This window comes from Emydura macquarii, unplaced genomic scaffold (genome assembly GCF_026122565.2).
Source record: "Emydura macquarii macquarii isolate MOO-44397 ecotype Brisbane River unplaced genomic scaffold, CSIRO-AGI_Emac_v2 contig_3110, whole genome shotgun sequence".
NCBI classification, from domain to species: Eukaryota; Metazoa; Chordata; order Testudines; family Chelidae; genus Emydura; species Emydura macquarii.
In genome coordinates, this window is record NW_027133247.1 from 123,208 (window position 1) to 141,087 (window position 17,880).

Below are 17,880 nucleotides of genomic sequence, written 5' to 3' on the forward strand. Positions count from 1 at the left end.
GGAGCGTCTCTGCTCCACCCCCAGAGACCATCCGGCGGGGGATCTCCACCACCCTGCAGGGAAACCCTCGTGATACCGGCCGGCCCCTTCTCCCTCGGTGGAGAGAAGGGGCGGAGGTGGAGTAGGCAAGGCCAACAAGGCTCTTACCGCCTGAAAAGCCTCCAGTGTCGACGGCGTCGCAGAGGCACTCTCCCACTCCCAGGAGTCGGGGGAGACTCCCTGACCGAAGATTCAGAAACAGAAGACAATGCGTCGGGTCCGGTGCATTTCCATGCCCGTATTGACAGCGCAGGGGAGTGTCCGCACTCCATATGCTGCTTCTTCCTCTTTGGTGCTGGCGATGTTGTGCGGTGCCGAGTCGAGGCTGGTGCCGACGGTGCGCTCTGCACCGAGGTCACGCTCAGTGCTCAGGTGGAGCAGGCTGGCTTGGATGCCAGGCGGAGCACTGCCTCCATCAGCAGGGCTTTCAACTGAATTTCTCGGTCCTTTTAGGTCCTCGGTTTAAAAGCCCTGCACATTTTACGTTTGTCTTTTCTGTGTGCTTCCCCCGAGCAGTTAAGGCAGCGGTTGTGGGGGTCGCTGAGCGGGAAAGCCTTCCCGCAGGAGGCACATGGCTTATAGCCCAGCCGCCCTAAATCTCCGCAGGGACTTGCCTTATCTCTAACCACTCTAAACGCACTTAACTACTTAACTGACAAAAACTAACTTAGAATAACAAACAAGTTCAAACAAGGGGAACAGTACTTGCTGAAAGCAAGTCTAGTTCCAGCAACCGTCATGGGTGGAAAGAAGGAACTGAGGGGGTGTAGGGCTGGCAGCAACTCATATACCGCGACATGCACGCAGGGCTCCAGGGGGCACCAAAGCCGGCCCTACGGGATCTGTTCAGGGGAAAAAAGTTCCAGGGACCGTGCACGGAGGCGTGCACACAGCTATAGTGGAATGGACATGAGCAAACACTCAAACATCTTTTCAGATTCTGCCTTGCTAGACCCAGCTTGAATAGTTTATTATTGAAATCTTCTCCTAATAAAGACAATTAGCCACAAGTTCCTTCAATGAACACCACCAAGTTAAAATATATATATATTTAAATAGAAAGATAATCTTTGTTGCTCTGATACAATCCACTACAAAAAACAAAACTTCCTCTCCCCAAAGTCTTCATAGCTATACCATTAAAAAGCTAGTAGCAGTTTATTATCTCTTAACCTATCAGTTTTGAAGAAAAATATTAATAGAATTAACAGAAGAAGCTTTAAAAACAACACACTTATGGACATTTCTTCCAGATGATGATTCAAACAGCAGCTATGATAGTCCATTATTAACAATGTTTATTTGCACTTTTAAATGCACAATTTATCTGACATGCACACAGTCATTGTGGCCGTCTTACTGTATTATTTCACTTTTGTTTCTCAAAACCAATGAGCACAAAACTAAGACAAACTATGGAGGTGGATTATAAGACTAATAAAATCCTCACCCTATTCCACCCAAACCAGAAAAAGTTATATGAAGTGTAAAAACAGAGAAGGAACAACAATACATTTTAAAACTCTACCCACCACATGGCTTAAAGGAATTAACATCCAAAAGAAAAAGCTTTTCCCTGGTTAATTCTGACTCAAAATCTTAACAATATAAGTATATATGATATGCCACATTAAAAATCTCCACTTCATATTTGTATCTTACCAAAATGACTTCAATGTATTTGCGAACACATAACCATGTTCTGTCCTGAACAATATTGCAATGGGGATATTTTTTATTGGCTCTCTACACCATTGACGCTAACATCTAAGCTTCGTCAATGTCCACTATTTTGTTCATAGAAGATTATTTCTCCATTTCTTTACCTTTTCTGCCAACTGCTATCACATAAGAAAGTCATCTTCAATGCCACTGTTAATACCAAAATGCAGGAGACTCAGCACCTGGAGACATAGTGCAGCATTGGCTGGACTAGAAAACCAGAAGTATGACAAAGCAAAGACTCTGGAGCTGTTCCTGATCAAATGCCGGCATGGCTTGTAGCCACGAATATCATCTTTAATAAATACTTGTTTCAGCAGAAAGATCAAGTTGAAATACAGATTATGGACTAAGGGCATTTTTGTGTGTTCCTTTCCAGTGAAATTCATTATTTATGGAAGAGACATGGCAATTTGGACAATGTGATCCTAAATTCAAGATTAACCTGTAGGATGCTTACATTCTACCTAACTGATGTACTGTTTTATTTCACTGGTTATATAGATGATTTTTTGAAAATTAATTAATGCTAAGTTTTTTCTTTGTTTGTTTTATCACAAATGCAAGCCAGCGCTCTGAAGGAATGGTAAAAGGCATACAAAAATGTCTTGTTTACTTAGCTGTACACATAAGCTCCAGTCTAAAATCTGGCAATTAATATCTTGAATCTGAAGAGAATTTTATTTGAAATCTCTGAAGACAGTAAGTTTGGTTGTTTAGGACTATTTATATGATTATCATTCCATTTCTAAAAAATTAATCTGGGAGAATATTATCCTCCACAATAAAGAACTCTTATATTTTGTTTAAATTAAAATTAAGGAGTTATTTCACTGCAATGAAATACTATACCCACTCAGATTTTTGTCTCTTATTACTGATCATTAATCAGTGAGCCTTGTTTTAGCTCATGAACTAAACTATACTTTACAAGTTCACATTTTAGATTTTCAACTATATTCTCTGCCTACATGTATTTCAGACTGAACTAGGGCATATGCTGATTATACTGTTTACTTATTAAAAATAAAAGGAAAATGTACTCACTAAAAGCATTCTTCTTCAGGAAATTCAGATTCATTTAATGCTCTCTGGAAGGCACTTGGATACAGAGATGAGTGCAGCATAAGAATGAGAGCTAATCAGGAATTTTCTGTCAATGATTTCCTGAGAGAAAATGCAATTTCTGGAAATTTTTCAATTTTGCAAGGGAAAATTTTGATTTTGCCAAAAAAAATTTATTTTTTGTTAGAAAAATCAGAATGAAATATTTCATTTGGAAATGGTTAACCCAAATTGGAATATTTCATTTTTTTCATTTTAACAAAACATTAAACAGCATTTTTCTATCATGGCGCATTGTTTTATGAGAGTTGTAATCCAGCCCCCATTCTTGTCTATGGGCTGGGCTCCCTGGAAGACTAACTCCCATAAGGCAAAACACTGATTTCCCTCTGACTGAGCTCCATGGTAATGGGTGTAACATGACTCAGCGCATTATGGAAGATATAGGTTAACTGGGGATATGGGCCCATAGGGAGAGTGGGGCATCCGGCTCCCAAATTACAACGCCCTCCCCTAAGGCACACGTCACAATAAGAAAATGCAATTTAATGTTGAACTTACTTGGAGAAAAAAAAGCATTTGAGGTCATTCCAACAACCCAAAACAAAGTATTTTGATTTTGGGGATGTTGAAATGATTTTTTTCAATCAAAATATTTTGCAATGTCCACACACTATTTTTCAATATTTCTGTTCTGCAGAAAATTTTGAAATTTCAACTTTTCATTTCATTTTAGGATGAAAATAACTGCTGAAATGTCAGAATTTCCCACAGAATGGAAATGCCAACTTCTGCTCAGCTCTAACAAGTACCTCTACAGAACAGAACTTGTTTACTCTCAGTCCTGCTCTACATCCAAATTGCACTGGTTTAACTAAGGCCAGAAATTTTTGCAGGGATAGCAATGTCAGTTAGAGGTGTGATATTTTATTACATTTCTATACTAACAACAGTCCTAGTGTAGATGTAGTTATATTGGCATAAATGTGCTTTTGTTGGTGTTGCTTATTTTGTTGGTGTAAACGGTCTCTATACTAGGAGGTTTTGCTGGTACAGACCTGGCCTAAAGCTGGAACTGATTAGTTAAACTTGTGCAGCTTGTGTGTAGACAAATCCTCTGAAAGTACTGAAGGCAGTTTGGTCCCAATCAGACTTAATTCCACCTTTACTTGGTTTCACAACAACCACCTGAACATTTCTGCATATTGTTTTTGAGGGGTGAAATTTAACTTAATTTGCAATAAAATTTCAATTTTCTTCAGCTGAAGAAACCTTTTAGATTAGTGTGGAAAGACTGCCTCACAAGACTATATAGAGAGAAGGCAGCAGGCACTCTCTGCCTCACCTGAAATGCTGACATGACCTATGACTTACTGTAAGGATAAGATCAGACAAGGGAGGGGCATGTCTCAGGACGTGGTACTTTCAAAAGATCTGTAACTTTTAAAGACTAAAGGTCAGTCTTCTAAGGGTTGTTGTACTTTTGTCTAATTCTGGTTTTGGACTTGGTGTGGGGGTGGCCTGTGACATACAAGAAGTCAGACTGGATGATCTGATGGTCCTTCTTGACCCTAAGCACTATGACTGACTGCAAACACATGACCTACTTCCCATGGAGGGGAGGGGGCAATCACATTTTCTCCCCCGGTTTTCAATATGGAGGTGAAAGAGCACTTCCCAGACTCTCAGTAGGAACACTGAAGAATTCATTGAGGCGTGGACCCTTCCTCTGCTGGGAGGAAAAAGATGAGCATGGAAATGAGTGTCTTTTGGGGGATGGTGAGCAAAAGAGACTGTGGGAGGCATTGAAAGCACTGGGGACAGGGCAGAAAGGGAAAAGGTATGCTTGTATGGGTTAGGTGGGATGAAAAGACAAGCTACATAGGGAAATGGGTAGAAGTAAGATGGGAGGGATGTAGGAACATATCCATTTTTTGCTTGGTGCTATCTACAAATCATTACGCCTCTGCCTGAGGTTTCATGCTCAGATGCCTGAGATTTAAAAGAGAAAAATTCTTGGAATGTGTTATGTGCAAGAGAGTCCTCATTGACTTCCATGGGGCTCCAATGCAGCTTTGTTGCTTTAAAAGGAGTTGGGCCTCGAAAGGGTCTCTCCTTCAGGAGGCACTCAAACTCAACCTGCTAGAGTGCAGAATAATTACACAGAACCCTCAAAAGTATGTTATTTTGTAGCAATTCTGGTAGCTGACTGAGGCAAGAGACAAATCCAAGGGAGACAAAAAAAGCTAGCTCTTTCTTAGCTAGCAGAAGAATAAGCAGCTGTGATGCAAACAGTTCCTTCAAAATACCTCAGCAAAACATACTTTGTTACTTTGTAGCATAATATATATAGCATTTATTGGTATGATACCCAAGTTATTGGCAACATCATTTACTTGGATTATTTTGTACACAAAACTTCCTAAATCTGCACCTTGCACTCTTTCCTCTCAGCTTTGTACCTGGAATTCCATTTTTAACACTAGCCTAAAGGTTTGTGAATTCACAACTTATCACAAATGCTGGCTCTTGAACCACAGAACAGGGTAATGTCAGTTACAATATGAAACTTACCTGCTATACAGGGTATCCCATATGTTCTGAGGTAACATTACAACCAGGTCCTCTATAAAACCAGCCTTGTGTGGAGGAACACCTATAAAAGAAGAAACAGGTCTTGCTGTATTTTTTCGGTGGCTATTCTACATAGAGTTAGGGAAATAGATAACTAATGTTGCAAAGGTCTCTTTAAATCATGAAAGACCCTTTGACCATTTCAAACAAAAATATCAGAATAAACATAGTAAAACTTGTTTTAAATGAGCAGTCAAGGTACCAATTCAAAAGCAGTCTCTTTAAGAGGTCCCATTCCAGAAGCTGAAGGAAATCAAATCAAAGATTTAATTTAAACATATTTGAAATAGAAATGGATTGATTGTAAAGGCTTTTTTAAGATGCGGGTTGTAAAATGTTCTTTAAAATGCACGATAAAATTCTAATTTAAAATTGTTACTTAAAAGCTTCTGGATTACTCATGTAAAAGCCATTGACTGTGACTTACCAAATTCTATTCCACTCACTACTCATTAAAGCTCATTAGTTATCTTCAGGCTTTCTAGATAACATCAATAGTCCACAAAGAGGCTTATGGATAATGAAAATTCAGGAGGAGAGGGAACAAAAGAAAGGCTATGGGGATTATGGACCATGAAAGTCTCAATTGCTGTTGCTCCTACTACTGTGCAAGCACTATGTACTATAAAAAGCTATTGTACATATATAGCATCCTAGCCTTTCCACATGGGGAAAATTGAAAAGTGAGAATGTTCTGCCATGCATGTGTGGATGTCAGGGACTGTGGGACTTGAACCCTGGTCCACAAGACTCTTTGGTACTAGTGAAGTGTCAATCTGCCACCTGTTTTCAGAATAGGAGCTGAACTCTGATAGAAGATCCCAGTCCTGAGAGCTGATTGGCAGAACACTGGGAGTCCTAATTGGTTCACAACTACTACTTAAACCCATTTAAACAGGAACAGGAAGTAGTCCATACAACTGGGTTCACCCTGCTTAGCACTGCTTCCCCTGCAATACCTACTCCTACTTCTTGGTGCTGATCTTCTGGTAACCTGATCTTGCCTGCTTCCTAACACCTGACTCTGGGTTTTGCCTTCTGGCCTGTTTCTGACTTTGATCCCCTGGTATCTGACCCAGTCTGACTCCAGACCCCTGTTCCAACTACTACGTCAGACCTCCAGTATCCCAGTCATGGCAGTGGCATTTGTAGCAGCCTTGGTGGTACTATAGATTCACTGGGTTCTTCTAGTGCACACATACACCCAGCAAATTATCATAAGCATAGTATTTTTTGTTTTGCATATGGTTGCTTAGGAGAGGGTGCCAGACACTGTATCGTGGTTGCTTAGAAAGTCAGATACCTAAATAAGGGTGACATTGCATAACACAGTAATTCTCCTAAGGTCTGGTAGAGGAAGGACAACTTAAAACTTGTGTACAAAACATACAAGAGAGCGTCCTTGATTTTTACTGCTTTCACGTTGGATATCCTATTGTGCCCTATACACTTCTGGGATTGTGGGATTGTTATCCTCAGTGTGTAGTTGTGACAAGGATTTAGGTTACAAGGTGTTAGTTCAAAAAGTTTTTCGGAGAGTATAACTACATAATTAGAGGTATAAAACAATGGAAAATCAATATATAATGTTTTGAAAACGGGTAGACAATCTTAGGGTGCTATGGAAAAACATGCACACTGAGAAAAATTATTATATACAGTTGACTTTGTGGAATTACACTGTAGTCAGCTCTTGACTTTAAAACACTTAAAGTAGGCCCCTAATCAGAAATGATGACAAGATAATAAACATCAGTTACCCAGAAGCCAAGGTTAAGAATAAACAATAAGAAACTGATTACAGCAAGTTCCTGAATTTTAAAAAAACTGCTACTAGACAATGAAATAAGTCTTCATCCTCAAAGGTAGATATTCTGTGTAATTAGTATTTTGTCAAAGGTTAGCACTCTCACCTCCATGCATACAGAGGAAATCATTATTTGAAATAGGTCCTGGCTCAGCAAAAGTCTTGAATTTATTCAGCCACTGTCGAGAAATATAGAACTGCAAGAGACTTGGTTCCATCATAGTCAACAGACTTGATACTCTCTGTCTCTCTCTTTGTGCTTCTTCACTGCTCTTCCTATTAAAGAAATAAAAAAGCTTTAAGCACAGGATATATCATTATGTGTGGTGGGGATTTACTCTGGTCACTAGTTTGGAAACCAACTTTTTCCTTCACTGAATTTCTTTACACTTACACACACACACCCACCCATGATTATACCATTAAATAATTTTCATTAAAGCTGAAACCACCAATAGAAAAGATGCCCATTTAAACAAACAAAGATTGAATTTTAATGTGTACTACCAAGATATAAATGTTCCACATACTTGAGTTTGTATTCTAATTTTGAAATGTTTGCTCACAACAAGCACAAGAACACTGTTCTTTTTGATAATGTGGGCTATTCCTAAAAGGAACACAGAAGCAATCATTCTGGGTCAGACCAACGACTCTGCCTTGGCCAGCGGTCTGTATCTAATGCTTCTGGCAAAGACAGAAATATCAAAATGTACCTACTCATCTGTGCAATTCTACTGTAACTTATTTCTGCTATACTCAGAATTCTATTTCCAGTAGTAAACACATATCCTTTGTTAATTAAAATGAGATGTCAGTACAATGGAATGGAATGCTTAAAAACTGAATTTTAATATTTATAAAATAGTAAGAGTCTAATTGCATGTACAGTTCCAAACATAAAAGTGACAGGCTGAAAGTGATAATAGCAGGTGTCTCCTTTACACTGTCTGAGTTTCAGGAAAAGACCAGGACACAGCAAAATAAGGACATAGAAAACTCCTGTTGTTCCAGCTGCCAGCTGTAAAGAGTTTCCTTCAACTCTCTTTATGGCTCTTACAATCTCACTCTGTCTGGGTGCAGAATCCTCTCTGCATGCATCCTCCTCTGAATAAAAATGAGGCAATTTTAGTCACCAATTCTAAAAGACTCTTCAACTTCTAGTAATCTGAGTTTTCATGATTTTCAATCTGCAGAAATAATCCCATGATCCACCTTGTGGCTTTATTCTGAAGTGTTATAAGCATTTAAACATTCAAGCCACTTCACCCTGTAATTGTTACGTCAAAAAATAAATCGGTAGCAAAGCATTTTCACTAAATCAAAGCAAAAAATTTCCACAGCCACATCTAGTGATATTAGAGGAGCACATTAGAACAAATATTCCAGAAGCCTTCACAGTATGCTAGCTCTGCTGCATTACCGCCTTCTTCAGAAGAGCACAGAAAGCCTCCTGTTTACTTATACTGAAATTGCTATACATTGTTAATGTGCCTTCTGAGGACTATTATAAAATAAAAGCATAGTAGATTTTGTGGTGACGTGCCTTTGACATTAGTTGTATCTGAACTACAAGGTCTCTCTCCAATAGCTAGTGTCCGACTGAACCAACCTTCCCTTCCAAACTCCAAGTGCTTGGCAAACTTTATTTAGCAATCTAATTTTGAAAGCTGGGTGCCAAATGTCCAACAGCTCACAAGTGATTCATTTACTTGACCAACGTTTATTCTGACTCACTTTTCTCCCTCTTGTATTTACTTTCTTACCTGTAGAAGAGAACATAAGCTTCTGCATTCTGTACTGTGGATTCTGGTACTTCTGTGACGCTCTGATCATCAAATTCATACCACAGATTATTTAAATTGTTTCGGCAATAAGCTATATAATGTCCACCTAGAGTCAGAAGGTATTAGAGACTGTACAGTGAAATGTGCAGCTATGAACAACACAGGTAACAGGTGAAGAATACAGAAAATTGTAAATCTTTTCACCACACATATTTGACAGTATTAACGAAAGGGACTTTTACTACGCAAATTTGATTTAAGTTCCTGATAAAACCAACATCAGCTTTTTGCTCCATTCCCACCAGCTAAAGAGAAAAGGCAGACATGGTTTTGCTCTTTCAACATAGGCTCTGCTCTCTAAGTGATCTTTAGTCTGATGGATTTCTGAGCAATATGAATATTCTGCTCTGGGTCATGACATCCAAGACTGTTTATTTTGTAAGTTATTTTAGTCAGAGGAACTCCTCTGTCCAGATTTTCACTTTCTCTAACAGCAGCCAGTATATCTTCATGAGATGATGTACTGTCCAAAATCTCAAGATTCCTAATTTGCATCTTGGATACAATTCACTTTTAAGATCAGATTGTTTCTTAAAATATGGAGTTCCTACAGTTATGATAAACATATATCTGCCCTTGATCTGAAAAGGAGGCAATATTTATGGAAGATTAAGTTGGAACAACTTGACTTAAACAATGAGGCCCTTGTCTTTGGGACCTTCTACAAAAGTTATTCTGTCTCCCATTTCTGGCTGAATGAATCCTGGTCTCTGACTTGTGAAACACATGGAATCTAACTAGAAAGGAATGCTGTGTCTGCTTGATTGTTGGGGCATCCTTTCTTAGTCCAAGCTACCCAATGAACAAAGGGAATGGTGCTCTCCCAGATCAAGAGCTTGCCATACAGGAATAAGCATGAGTTTCTTAATCTACCCATCCCCATCCATACATTTTAACAGAGCTATTTAAGTTATTGAGTAGGCTAGGGTTAAATAGCACAGAGCAAACAGGAACATTTTATGCTACCCTAATCTATTTTTTGCAGTACTCTGCCAACCTTTGCAGGAAAGGAGAGTATATGAAGTGGTATCAAAATATGACAGATGAGCTCTGACAAGAGTCAGAAAAGTAGCAAACTAGTCACCCTCCGTAAAAGAGTACATCAGTGTACATCAATGTACATCAGTGTCATGTATGGGCTAAATACCAAAGCACATGGAGTTCCAAAATACTTCATTAGAACCAAACAAGGACAACAGTTTCATAATATCTGTTATCTATGCTGTTTTATCTGCTGGATGCAGAAAAAACTAAGAAAGCTGGCCAATGAGCGGGGACTGTATGACAAACACATGCACCACATTCTTCACTTGCTACCAATAGAAAAGGATATTTTACAGCTACAAACTGACGAAGAATACAGAAGATGTTCTGCACCACATAGAAGGCATTCTGCACATTTTTGAAGCTGTGCATTGCAAGAAGAGTAATTTTTTTCCCCTAATGCAAGGACCTTGCCAATTATCCTCCACACCTTTTTCACCTTGAGATTATATTGCTGTAATGTGCTCTACACAACAAGAGTGCTGTGAAGCTAGTGTGCAATGCTACGGCCCACTAAGAAAGTGCAGTTGCATGCTTGCTGGGAAGCACATTACAGTCAGGGCTCTGGGGCCTGCATTAGATGCTAGTAGGTTTCCAGACAACAAAGCATTTACTGTTAAATCTACATCTTAGATGTTTGAGGCCTTGTTATGTGAGAAACTGCCTCTCTTCCCATGCCATACTGTCTGAGTTATAACAATGGAGGAACTACTGGCAAAATGTTCTCCAGAAAGGGAATTTGCAGTGCACTCTCCCTTGACAACCAGAGCCAAGATTAGCTAATTCTCTGGACATGCCGCAAAGTCTGTCTTTTCTCCACAGATTCTTGTGGAGGCAGTGGTTTATTTTATTATCCACACAGTTTTTGCTTGTGGTGTCTGTAGCTGGGATGAGCAGTCCTTTATATTTTATCATTATTTGTACTGTGTACTTTAATTTATGTAGCAGTCAGCACAGGATGGTTAACTAGAAAGCTTTTTTTTGTAAGTTTTTTTTTAAATCACAGGATTGGTTGATTTATTCCTCTTCAAATTGCACAAGACTCCTAAATAACATTCCAAAATGTATGTCACAACTCACTTTAAAAAAAACCAATCAAACAGAACATGTGCTAGCTTCCGGCTTCAATCAACAATAAGGGTCAATTTTGAAATTAATATTATCACCACCATTATCCGTATTTACCTTTCAGACCAGTATTATCTTAATATTACCCTTAATTCTGCATCTGCTTCCATAAAATGAAGTGTGCCATGAACCTCTGTCACTATGTTTGCATTCTGAAACAACAAATCTATACTTACTGCTGGCAGTTCCATGATGGCAGATGACAGACAAGAGATCATATGTGACAATCTGAGCTGGACTGTCCTTAGCAAGGAAAGGCTGCAGATCAAGTCCCTCCAGGGGAAAGGATACATGGGTACCAATTTTTGTGGAAAACATGAGCTCATGTCTGAATCTTTTGAGATGAATGCATAATATCTGTAAGAAGATTGACAGACTTAATTAAGAACTAATTGATGTGTAATTGTCTATTTAGAAACTGTACTATAGGGGCCCTATTGCCCTCCCCCCACAACATTGAAATCTTAGGGACTCCTATGGGCCTGAGTACAAGCAGCTGAAATCAATTTATTCTGCAGTAAGAGGTGGCTAATGGCAGGCTCAAGATCCCCCACGTTTATTTTAAAATTAGTTACATGGGGGGGGGGGGGGGGGGGGATGTTTTTGTCACGTGTATTTTGGGGATTTTCCAAAAGAATCATCTTTCTGATCCTGCAAAGACCCTAAGGCCAGCACTGAGCAGTTGCCAAAAGAAGATGCTTCAATGAAGGGCAAAGCCCTTCCCCTAATGCATGTAACTATTTGTGCAAGGCTGTCATCATCAAATTCCTTCCTGATTCTTACAGTCATCAGCTGATGCTCTGAAGCATAAGATTTGATTACCTTTAGCATGCATAGCTACAAACATAATTGGTCAGAAACATTTCCAGCTCAGCTTCAGTATTTAACTCTATGACCTTTAGCAGAAGTGAATTCCACAGGTTGGCAACAGGAATGTAGGGAAAATATTTATTTTTTTCCTTCTAACTTTTCCTTTCATTTTAATTGTTGTTTACTTTCTTGTAAAGTACCTGAGCAAATGTGATTGGCCATTAACTTTGTTTAGGAATGCAAGCATGCTGCTACATTTTAATTATTTAATATTCAAACACAATCTAGTTTCTATACAACTCATTAACCTTGCACATTACCAATCACGCAGAAGAAACATTTTAAAATGTGTGTGATTACAATACCTCAGGAAATTTTTGCACTTTGCAGAATTTCACTCCATTTCTTAACCTAAGCAAAGAGGAAAAAACATTATTTACTGCTAGAAACGTTTCACCTCCTGTGCCAACTCAACAAAAACATGATGAAGTTTTAGAGTTGTGCATTACATTAGTAAACCTGAAATATTTCTGCAATGCAGACTAGACTTACTGTAGCCAAAGTAATATGAATAATGAAATCTTGAAGCAGAATCTGTCCACTGAATAATTCAAAGCAGTAACTATATATAGAGCCCTGCACAGACACAAAATTTGTATCCACATCCGATCTGCAATCCACAAAAATTGTCCGTGGATATAAAGCAGATATCAAGTGGATATCCGTGGAATTGTAGGGCTCTACTAATAGTTCCACAGGTCACTGAGCACCAGTGACGCCAAGCCCAACTCCCAACCATCCCCCACTTCTCCCCAGAGACCTCCTCCCTGCCACCCACTCTGCCCCTGCTGGTACTGCCTTCCCCACTCTGGGCAGGGAGGCTACAATCCTGGGCCCCCGTGTACAGCGCCACCCTCACAGTGCAGAGTTCGGACATCCCTACCCAGCTGCAACATCTCTAACGCACGCAGACCCTCCAGGACAGACAGTGGCGACAACTACTCTCCTCACAGCACCCGCCATTGCTGCCCGCTAGTTTCAAATATGACACCTCTTTCAAAATGATATGTATAGCTCAAACTCATATAACAAAAAACTGCTCAACAAAAATTGTCCTTGTAACAAAAATACAGGATTCTCATCTATGAAAGTTATGATGCATTTATTTCCACACGTTAAACATTTACAGCAACAGTGAATGTGCTGATCAAGACCAAGGCTTATAAAAGCAAACATAAGGTAAAGAAGACTTACTTTTTACACTTTTCACAACTGTACATATTATCACCTGCAGACATTGTGGGGGGAAGTACAACAATTATTCTCTAAATATAAAGTTATTCTTCAAGTTTTCAACTATACTTTGATTATAACTGCTCTCAAATTCAGACTAATCTCAGAATGAAGACGAAAAGGAAAACTACTCATTTGAAATTGTTCTGAACCTCCATGTGAGTTTATTTCATTAAGAGAAATTCAGTTATTGGATATTTCCAAGAAAGTTGATGTAGAAAATTCTTGCTTCAAAATCAGCTTCACAAGTGGCTTATTTAAAAAAAGAAGTTGATCCTATGACCAAGAATATTTTAAAAAGTCTGATGTGTGCTTTGTTTCAATTAAGAAAAATGAAAGTAAAATACCTAATCTATTTACCTGGTTTTAAAAAGAGGGCATATTAGAAGCATTTTAAATAGTGGCTTACCCTTGAGCTCATCTCTGGCGAAAAACGCAGCAAGGCAATCTTGTAAGGTTACTATTGGACCCCAAAACCAGCTAGGAACACATGAGACAACAAACCTGAAACATCATTGACAGAAAACACAACAAATGTTCTGCCAGTAGAGCAGAAACTGCAGTTTTAAAATCTAAATACTACAAAGGGAATCACTTACCTTTTAAAGTACTCCACAAAAAATGCTATCCATCCCTGGGGAGCATATGCTTCACCACACGACCCTGCCTTGACCAGAGAAGTCTGATGACTTGCAGAATGCAGTTTGGCAAGGTCTTCCTTTCCTGGAATAGGCAATGACAGATCCTGAAAGGTCTCCAGAGTTACAGACACCTATGCAAAAAAATTAAGTAGGGAGAAAAATTAGGCTTTTTAAAAGAAACAAACAATTAGTTCTAATTTTGTAAAGTATAACAGTGTTTTGTTAGTTTATTTTATGATTTTGAAAAGTTTGATTAAAAAGAGTAACTCCAACTAAAGATTCAGTGTTTTACTCCTAAAATTCCACTAGATGGCACTCTCTTATTTATCAGTTAGGAGACATGAATGTGGGTCATTAAATCAGTCTTCTGAAGAACACTGCACCAGGTGATACTTCTACAGCTGAAGAAGTAACAATGGCTCTTCTATAAACCCCAGCTGGTCTATCCCATGGTAGTGGTGATGTTAGTGTTACAAAGCTTTTCACAGAGGGCTCTCATCATGGGTGCTAATTCTACCAAATATTATTCAAATTATTCTGATGGTGTTTTACTCAGAAACGGCCCCTTCCAAAGTGAGAAGTAGCACTTCTGACTTTGGGGGCTATTTTTTAAGGAAACTGAAGTGTTTTGTTATAACAACTTAGAAGTAAATATTTACTAAGTATCATTTTTAGAAGTGTTTTGAATTACCTGCTACTGTTTAAGTGGCACTATGAACAAATGGGACTTGCTTATTTCAGTGGCGAGATGCCATTTTTACTATATATCACTACACTGTCCAGCAGGAAGCTGGGCCTCATAAGGCAGACCAGGACTTCAAACCACTTGTTTTTAACAAGACCTGAATTTTCTCAGCCCTAAATGGCATGATGAGGCTGTTGAAACAGTATGACTAACTACCCTTTTCTATATTCCAGATAATTAAAAACACTTAATGACTTGCCTTTTCTAATCTGATGTAGTAGTTAGATTATTTTATATTACACGGCAGTTTTCCTTAAGGAAATTGTGTGTGTTAGGAAGTCAGGGTAATCATGATTTGGCTTTTCTACTAAATGAAGTTGCAGACATAAAAGATTTCTTCTCCATATTAGGTTCCATCCATCTGCCCTGAACTACTTTTCACAACAAAGGATGTGTGCTGGGGTAGGAGGAATCCTTTATTTTCATTTAAGAACAGAAGAATTGAAAAAATGCATCTCAGACCTTAAAGTGTAAATAAATGAATGAGCAATTCTGAATATTTGAGCAATCTATGACCAACACTGTGTAGACACCACACTCATTGGCTGGCCATAATACCATAGAAAAAGGAACTTTGCCTTCATCTTTTTACACACACCCTGCTGTGTGTCTAGCAATATAACAGAGCTATTCAGCTAGTTTAACCAATAGTGGGAACCTGATGGATGGTGGGAGGGAAGAGAAAGAAGAGGAAAACTTTGCTGCACCCGGAAAAAAGCTTGGATGCAAACTAACGTCCACAATTTTGTTGAGTTTCAGTTGGGCTTAAGTTCTCTCTATCCCCAAATGAGAGGCTACATTAAAGAAGGGCTGCAATAGTTATTATTAGGGACTGAAAAATTAAATTGGGAGACATATCTGCAGAACTCAGAAGGAGACCAATAGCCTTGCTTGAATGCCCAGGGAGTCCTCCACAAGGAATATCCCAAAAGAAAGATTACACATGTCAAGATAAAATAACTGAAATTATTGGTGTGTACTTTAATATAAAAATGAACACCAAATTAATGTCAGAATGTCTCTCTAACATTACACTCACCCGATCACAAGTCAAGCACTGCACTGAGCTTATGATGGTCCCATCAAATATGTCTGATATAACACTCCGGTATTTCTTGTGTTTCTTCTTTCTTGACGAAGATATAGTTGGAACTATTAGAAAAAGGTAAAATTAAAAATGGTTAAAAAGGGTTCAAATTATAGTGCGTAACTTTTGATTCTGCTCTGCCTGAATCAGCTTTTTAAATGACATAATTAAATGAGTATGTGCCACTTCTCTTCAGGATTGAGATAAAGGAACTAATTCCCTTTCCCCTTTATCTCATCCCCTATGGAACCAGGCAGCCAGATTATTGACAGCTATGGCTGAGTTAGTATATCCTGGGCTCAACTGTTCCTGTAAGGTCCTTGTGGAGTGAAGGTGGACAAACAAACATGCTTGATACTCCTTTCTTTCCTAATAGAATTTCCAAGACGAGCATTTAAATTAAGTAAAACTCAGACTATCAGAGGGGCAATTTTAGAATCCTTGGTGTATAGCTCTCAGATTAAGGCCCATTTTTAACATATTCTCACTCAGAGTATAAAGTTTATACATGCTAGTCTCATTTGACCATATCAGTTTTGCAGGGAATTTTCAACATATCTTGGTCCAAAGGACTCAGTTGATACAGGCTCAAAATGTTAAGGCACTGATTATGCTGGGCCCAACTGGGGTGAGTTTCAGTGATGGATACAGAATTTAAGAAGCAGATTGAAAAAATTGCCATGCCGCCTAAGTAGAGAAGTTTCTAAATGCACTCAGAGAGAGTTTCCCCAATTGATCAGGAAACCAACTATAAATCATTTCTACTTGTGACCTGGATTAGATGAGTAACAACAGCTTTTTTGGAACACAAAAAACCTCAAAAACAAAAACAGTCTCCTGGGCCTCCTACATTACAGAATAAACCTAGAAGCATTTTATGAGATGTAGACTGCAAACACTCTTGCTGAGGCGATACCAACCCAACAGACTAAGATCTGCAAAACTTCTCCTGTAGGAGTCTTGGAAGTGGATCCTGCTGACTGCTAGCTGCCAATACAAATAGGAAGCAGCAAAGTGTGGGGGCAATAACAGTGAAAAGATTTTGTTGAGAGAGACCACAATGAACTTCCTAATGTTGGTTTTAAGAAGGCTGCCTAGAATCTGAGCATGGTCAGGATCCATGGGAGTTAAAGCTGTGACAGATGGTGGGGAGAGGACCTACTGGAACAGGACTTCAGATCACTTCTCTGCCAAGCTGTTCATAGGTTCATCCAGATAAAGGAAAGGGCCCAGGTATCTGGAGGTGTGAAGAAAAAGCTGTACCTGCTAGCGGACTTCCATTTTGGTGTCAACTCCATAAAAGGATGACAGAGAGAGATACAGCCAGGATACAGAGTGGCGGAATTTTTGTGGAGACAGAACAAGATGCTATAAAAACATATCCCTTGTGCCTGGAGACTGCAGTAACGGAGAAGGAGCACTGTGTCACAGCCAACCCTGAAGCCAGTGAGAGCCCATCCCTTTTATTAGATGCTGACCAATTACAGATGCACAAGAATGGAAGCAGCCTAAACACACCTACTACTACTCTGTGTGGGTAGCAGAAATTAGAACTGCTCCAGTGGGTGAACTTGCCTACAGCAGAGGGTCAGGCATGGGCTCTTTCATCCTGGGGAGACTCAAGTGATGCCTTGCTCCCACAAAAAGCCTCTCCTTTTAGTGTCCAACAGGCTCCTCCTCAGATTTTCCTCTCAAAACATTACCCTTTTTTCCTTCTATGAGCATTATTCCCTCCACCCCCACTTCTCCAGTCAGGTGCTCCAAAGAAAGATCTTGAAAAATATTGCTCCATGCTTCAAGAGCAAGGAGACAAGAACAACTGGAGAGGCAGAAGGTGCTATGTATACACATGTGCCTGTAGTGACTTGTGGTGACAAACCATTCTCCAATAAAGTGAAAAGACACAGCAATGAAGAAAAACAGGAGAAGCAGCTCTGTACCCCATTAACATGGAAGCATATCTGATATCAATATTAGTCACAAAAAAGCAAAAACTAAGGACACACTTATGAGCAATG

At 39.2% G+C, this 17,880-nt stretch overlaps 1 protein-coding gene across 4 annotated transcripts in view; it reads right to left on the reverse strand.

Annotated features, from left to right (window-relative positions):
* USP33 (ubiquitin specific peptidase 33) overlaps positions 1–17,880 on the reverse strand; it is a 96,567-nt gene that overhangs the window by 25,932 nt on the left and 52,755 nt on the right. For 3 of the 4 annotated variants that reach the window (XR_010916701.1, XM_067530686.1, XM_067530688.1), the window contains exons 12-20: positions 15,815–15,927; positions 13,989–14,161; positions 13,799–13,893; positions 13,351–13,384; positions 12,462–12,507; positions 11,463–11,643; positions 9,034–9,160; positions 7,374–7,543; positions 5,401–5,482 (exon numbers count right to left, since the gene is read on the reverse strand). Coding sequence is in view for 3 of the 4 variants with exons in the window: in XM_067530686.1 (XP_067386787.1) it covers positions 5,401–5,482; positions 7,374–7,543; positions 9,034–9,160; positions 11,463–11,643; positions 12,462–12,507; positions 13,351–13,384; positions 13,799–13,893; positions 13,989–14,161; positions 15,815–15,927 (1,021 nt within the window). In the remaining variant the exon portion in view is untranslated. The remainder of the gene's footprint in view (positions 1–5,400; positions 5,483–7,373; positions 7,544–9,033; positions 9,161–11,462; positions 11,644–12,461; positions 12,508–13,350; positions 13,385–13,798; positions 13,894–13,988; positions 14,162–15,814; positions 15,928–17,880) is intronic. The other variant, XM_067530687.1, reaches the window with a different exon arrangement.